This window comes from Toxorhynchites rutilus, chromosome 2 (assembly GCF_029784135.1).
Source record: "Toxorhynchites rutilus septentrionalis strain SRP chromosome 2, ASM2978413v1, whole genome shotgun sequence".
NCBI lineage: Eukaryota > Metazoa > Arthropoda > Insecta > Diptera > Culicidae > Toxorhynchites > Toxorhynchites rutilus.
The window spans coordinates 284205559-284211841 of NC_073745.1; the positions used below are offsets into that span (position 1 = coordinate 284205559).

General features: G+C 38.0%; 1 protein-coding gene across 1 annotated transcript; it reads right to left on the reverse strand.

The window, feature by feature from the left end:
- Positions 1-4515: 4515 nt before the first annotated feature.
- LOC129766938 (uncharacterized) lies at positions 4516-5946 on the reverse strand. Its single transcript, XM_055767536.1, has one exon. It carries the CDS (start codon positions 5944-5946, stop codon positions 4516-4518), a length of 1431 nt encoding a protein of 476 aa, XP_055623511.1.
- Positions 5947-6283: the final 337 nt, after the last annotated feature.

Consider the following 6283-nt stretch of genomic DNA (forward strand, 5'->3'; position numbering starts at 1 on the left):
TCAATTAAAGTTTATGAAGCACATAGACACTATGATCGTCTGTATTTTAGAATGATTTTGAGGACCTATAACATCTGATGGTTATGTAAACTCAAAGCCAGCACAGCACACGGGCTGTATGAACCATTTTAGGTGTAATTTCTTGCTATGAATTTATACCCAGTCGTGGTTAAAATGGTAGATCAATTGGCCTGAACTTCAGGATATTTTGAAGGATCTAGAACATCTGATTATTAATTAAATTCAATGACAGGGTAGCACATTCTTTCTTAGATAGGCACCACACAGTATTGTGTAATGTGTAAGCAGAAGAACAATAACAATGAGTTGAATGTGTAAGAAAAGAAAGATCGATCCAAGTCGATCCAAGTCCTTGAGTCGACTGAACGACAAATATCAAGATACAAAATTGGTCAAAGGATAGGTGAGGGAGGATATTCATACAATGTGAATTAAGAAAACTGAATAAAACTGGATAATATTAAGGAAAACTGGAAGATTTAAGGATTTAACTGTTTGACTGAATCGAGAAAACAATGACAACGCTGCCCACAAGGTAGATAATGTACTAGTTATGAACAACGATTGTAGAATCATTCATCGCCGGTACAAATAAACATTTCTTGGATCATGTTTTTTTTTTATTCAAGTAAATGGCACATAGCACAAATATGGCTTTTTGTACCCAACTACACAATTCTTACATATACAAGCTATCACATATTATAATCCTAACAAATCATCCTACTTATAAATAACTTTAATCTGATTTAATTTAATGTCTAAATTTTGTTATTTAATTTTGCTTCTTTAATGAACTTTAACAATTTTTCAACACCAGTGAGATCATCTCCTAAGTTTGAAGTACTGATTCCGAACTTTTGTCTCGCTTTTGCATATAGAACGCAATCATCTAGAATGTGTTTGATTGAAAGATATGAATTACATTTTGTACATAGTGGGCGAGGGGACTTATCGAGAAGGTAACTGTGTGTCATGTGTGTGTGGCCAATTCTCATTCTCGTTAAAATCACTGCCTCTTTTCGTGATTGCCGATATGACGTGAGCCATTCATAAGGCACAGTTTTTATAGTTCGTAATTTGTTCTCGGTGATATCATTCCAGGTTTTCAACCAACACTCTTTTATTTTTGCCTTTATTTGAGCTTTACCACTAGATATGTCTAGAGCTGGATCATTAATATGCAACACATAAGATTGTTTGGCCAGTTCATCTACCGTTTCATTTCCATGTATTCGAGAATGACTTGGAATCCATAAAAAGTTGATTACTTTGCCATAGCCATTTGCGGTTTTTAAATCGTCTTGGATATTTTGGATAATTGGATTATCACTGAAAATATTCTCAATAGCTTTCAGAGAACTCAGGGAATCGGATGCAACTAGGGCTTTGGAGATAAAATGTGCTTGAAATACATATTTAATCGCATGATGTATTGCTTTTAATTCTGCGCAGAAAATCGTTGATCCTGGTGCGAGATGTTCTTGGTACTGATACGACGAACTAAATACTGCGAATCCGGTGAAGTCGCCAGACTGAGACCCATCAGTATACACAAATAAAAAATCACAGAACTTGTTTTCTATTTCTCTAAAAAGCATACGATATTGATCATCTGAAGTACTAGATTTTTCAAAACGAGCTAATGATAAATCTATGTTTGGTTTCGTTCCAGTCCATGGACAAATCGTATGAAAACCACGACGAGAAATACTTTCAATGTTTAATTGATATTTATCTAGTGTTTCAAAGTACCTTACATAGAATGGTCGTGCTAGCCGAGGTCGAGATGACTAGTGATTTGTGATTTCCTAATTACTCATGTAAGGAAACAGAGGGTGGTTCGCTTGTGATTGGATTCTTATTCCATATGTAACAGTCTGTACGTCTCTTCGCAACGTCAATGGAATCATTCCAGAATCAGCAAGAATGCTGGAAATCGGGCTTGTTCTGAATGCTCCTATGGCTAATCGTATTCCGGAATTATGAACAGGGTCGAGTTGCTTAAGAATGTTCTTTCGAGCTGTAGAATATAGCATTGATCCGTAATCCAATCTCGACAGGACTAGAGTTTTGTGTAATGTAAGAAGTGTTTTTCGATCTGATCCCCAGTTTGTGTTTGACAGAGTACGTATGACTTTGACTGCTGCCATTGAACGAGCCTTCAATTGTTTAATATGTTTATTCCAACTGAGTTTTGAATCCAGAGTAATTCCCAAAAATTTGTGAGAATCCACAACATTCAGTGTTTGCCCATTTAAGAAGAGCGATGGATGGGACGAGCATGACGTTTGTTTGCAAAAATGCATGACTTTTGTTTTTAGGATTGAAAATCTGAATCCAGTATGATTGCTCCATTGTTGGAGGCTATTCAACAATGACTGCAAATTTTGTTGAATTTCTCTTAAAGATTTCTTGCGGAGGAAAGCTACTAAATCGTCAGCAAAGATAAGTTTCCTTATAGAAGGGGTGAAGTATCTCTTTATGGAATTCATTGCAACCAAAAATAACGTTACACTTAGCACTGCTCCCTGGGGGACTCCATTTTGTTGATTATGTAGCGATGAGAAACTGTTCCCGACGTTTACTCGGAATTGTCGATCACGGAGGAAATTATCTACGAATTTAAGCATATTTCCTCTGACGCCATAGTCAGATAATAGTTGAATAATCAAGTATTTCCACGAAGTATCGTACGCTTTTTCAATATCGAAAAAGATGCACACTAAGTGTTCCTTGTTGACAAAAGCCTCTTGAATAGCTGATTCTAGAGTGATCAAATTATCCATCGTATTTCGATATTTACGAAATCCGGATTGTACCGAATCTAGTATCTCATTAGATTCTAGATACCACATCAATCTTTTGTTGACCATTTTTTCCATAAGTTTGCAGAGACAGCACGTTAACGATATCGGACGATAGTTAAGAGGATTCAAAGAACTTTTCAACGGTTTCAGAATAGCTATAACGATTGATTCTTTCCACTGATCTGGGAAAACTCGTTGTTCCCAAATCTCATTGTACAATTTTAGTAGGTGGTACAGACCTTCCAAAGGCAAATTTTTAATCATGTCATAATGGATGTTATCAGTTCCAGTGGATCCTCCCTTGCAGCTATATAATGCCCGTTCAAGCTCAGCGAAAGTAAACGGCGAATTGAGTTCATTGACACCTCCAATTTCATATATTATAGTATTATGTTGTTCACATTGAATTTTGTGTTCCAAAAATTCGGGGGAATAGTTTTCTGAGCTAGATGTAAATGAGAATGTGTTTGCAAGTGTTTCAGCAATCTCACTTTGATTTGTTAGGACATTATTATCAACTTTCAATGTCGTAATTGTTCGAGGTTTCCCTTTTCCACTCACCTTTTGTATTTTTGCCCACACTTCTCGAACATGTGTGTTTAGATTTATACTTGGTACGAATTTAGACCATGATTCATATTGCGCTTTTCTTATTTCTCGCCTGGCCCTTGCCCGCAAGATTTTATATTCAGCTTCGTTTTCAGTGGTCATGCATCTGTTTAATTTCTTTAAAGCCTTCTTTCGGGCTTCAATGCACTTTATTATGTCCTTTGACCACCATGGTGGCTTAACTTTTTTGATTTCACTAGAAGTCATCGGAATAGACCGCTTAGCAGCATCTACGAGACAAGAGGAAAACTGTTCTATTTTATGCAACACTTCGCCAGGCTGATCATAATCAGCATTTAAGGATACTAAATGTTGATAGTTCGCCCAGTCAGCTGCTTGCGTGACCCAACGAGGGCGTCTCGTAATATTGAGATTACGTTGGAGAGGTGTCAGTATAATAGGGAAGTGATCACTCGAGCAAAGGTCTGAATGTACCTGCCACGAAAAGTGGAAGAGGAGACAAGGAGAACCGAATGACAAATCGATAGCTGAATATGAGTTATTGGCAACACTATAATGCGTAGGAGAACCATCATTTAAAATATTTAAATTGTGTTGATCAATTATAGATTCGATAAGTCTGCCCTTTGTACTTGTATTGCCAGAACCCCAAATTACGTTATGTGCATTACAATCGGTTGTAATCAAATATGGCACAGGAAGCTGTTTCAGGAGATCGTTAAGTTCGGTATCAGTAACTGGTTTGTTTGGTGGTAAACAAAGGCTACAAACAGTCATTTGGATTGGAAAAGTGATCGCTACAGCTACAGCCTGAAGCTCTGTATCGACGTTAATTTCTTCAGAGAAGAAGGTTTCATGAACCGCGATTGCTACACCTCCTGATGCTCTTAAATGGGATTGATCAAGTTTATAATACATATTGAAATTTTTTAAAGTAGGTCTACGACTATGATCGAAATGAGTTTCTTGAATCGAGATTACATACGGGTTATATTCACTTATGAGTAATTTGAGTTCATCAAAATTATTATAAAAACCTTTTGCATTCCATTGTATGATTGTTCTATCCATAATAAAAGGGGTTAGCGTGTTATTAAAGAAACTCAGAGGATCTTTACAATTCATCTAAATAAACCTCGTCAACAAATATGGACGTATTGACTGCTTGTGATATTGTAGATAATTCGTTTTCGTCCATTACGGGATAAGACATTGAATTTTCAAATAAGTTTTCTGGTGGTGTTAGTGTTTCATCTTGTCCTTTCCTCACAATGGAGGATTGACTGTTATTTTGCAACATATTTGTTTCATTCACTTCAGTTAAATTAGTATTGTCCTTTGATGTTAGTGGTGTTAGTTTACCTTCGTTTCTTTGTTTTGTAGGAGTTGTTCTTATCGGAAATTCTCTCTCTGAACCGATAGAGTTCTCGGCCATATCAGCATCTCCGGCTTTGTTGTTCGGATTAATTGTTAATTCGGTTTTGTTGGATGAATGGGCAGCAGCGTCTGTAGTAGTAGCCACAACAATTGCAGCAGCACCTTCGGGTCTCGCTTTCTCGGTGACCATGTGTTGGGTAACATCAGCAAAACTTCTAGTCAATCGGTGTGGGATAGGATGCGGAACTTGAAGTCGTCGTTTACGGGTGGCTTCACGGATAGAGATTTTCTCAGTTACTCTTAGCTTCTGGATCTCAAGTTCGTCTTGGAATATGGGACATTCTTTTGAGAGAGCGTGGTGATTTTGAAGACAGTTCACACACACTACTGGTGTTGAACACTCTCCTTCGTGGTAGAGGTTCGCGCATCTAGCACAGATCTGATTCCCTCTACAGCGTTCTTTGTCGTGTCCATAGTGTAGGCATTTAAAACATCTCAAAGGAGATGGAACATACTGTTTCACTTTACAGTTGTAGAAACCGACGTTGATCGATGAAGGTAAATTTCCAAGGTTGAATGTTAATACGAACGTGTATGATCGTATCGTTTTTCCGTCCTTGATTCGATCCGAGAATCGTCTGATGCTAATTACGTGTTCAGTCTTTAGTTCTTCCAAGATTTCTTCGTCCTTGAGAAACATGAAGTCCCGACAATTGATTACGCCCTTGGTCAAATTGAGGGTTGGGTGTTCCTCAACTTTAATGCCATATTTTCCTCCCAACATTGTTTGTTTCAACAATTTTTGCGCCTGTTGTCTGTCGATCGATTTTAGTAACAATTTTCCGTCTCGCATCCGACTGATTGTGACATTAAGAGAAATGCTATCCACTGCTTTCTTGATGAAGAATGGCGACAATTTTTCCATTGTCTCCCCGTTATCTGTACGAGTCAGAATCAAGTAACGCGGTCCATTGTTCCCTTCTATACGCGCTTCCTTGGAAAACTGTTTTTCCTGAATTAAATCTCCGGAAATTCCGCGTTTCTTCTGTTTCGGCGTCGTTCCTGTCGAAGGTCGTTTCTTTGTTTCATAGTCAACGATATCTGCTAGTTGGCCAAATCCAGATCCGAATAACCGTGATGGCTCCCCACCACCAGGGTCATCCGCCATTTCGTTCGACTAGACACTCTTTTTCACAATAGTTTTCTTTGTTACGAGACTCAAATGAACTATACCAAACAATAGGGAAGAAAGAGTCGTTGAATTGATTTGGAGAGCTCACTAAAGAGATGTTTATCTCACGAGTGCTGAAACCAAACTGTGTTGGATCATGTTGAGCTGTTTACCGATTAGAGATTGTGTTTGGAATGTACCGCGGGTAATACGGACAGTGGGGGTAACATGGACTGGTGGTTGATTTGTATAGTTACTCTAGCTGACCCGGCAAACTTCGTCCCGCCCAATATTTGTTTTTTGACATCCGGCGATCCTTTTTTTGGTATAGATA

What these genes read in the sequence shown, in the direction of transcription:
- LOC129766938 (XM_055767536.1), bottom strand. Translation starts at nt 5,946, where the DNA reads ATGGCGGATGACCCTGGTGGTGGGGAGCCATCACGGTTATTCGGATCT.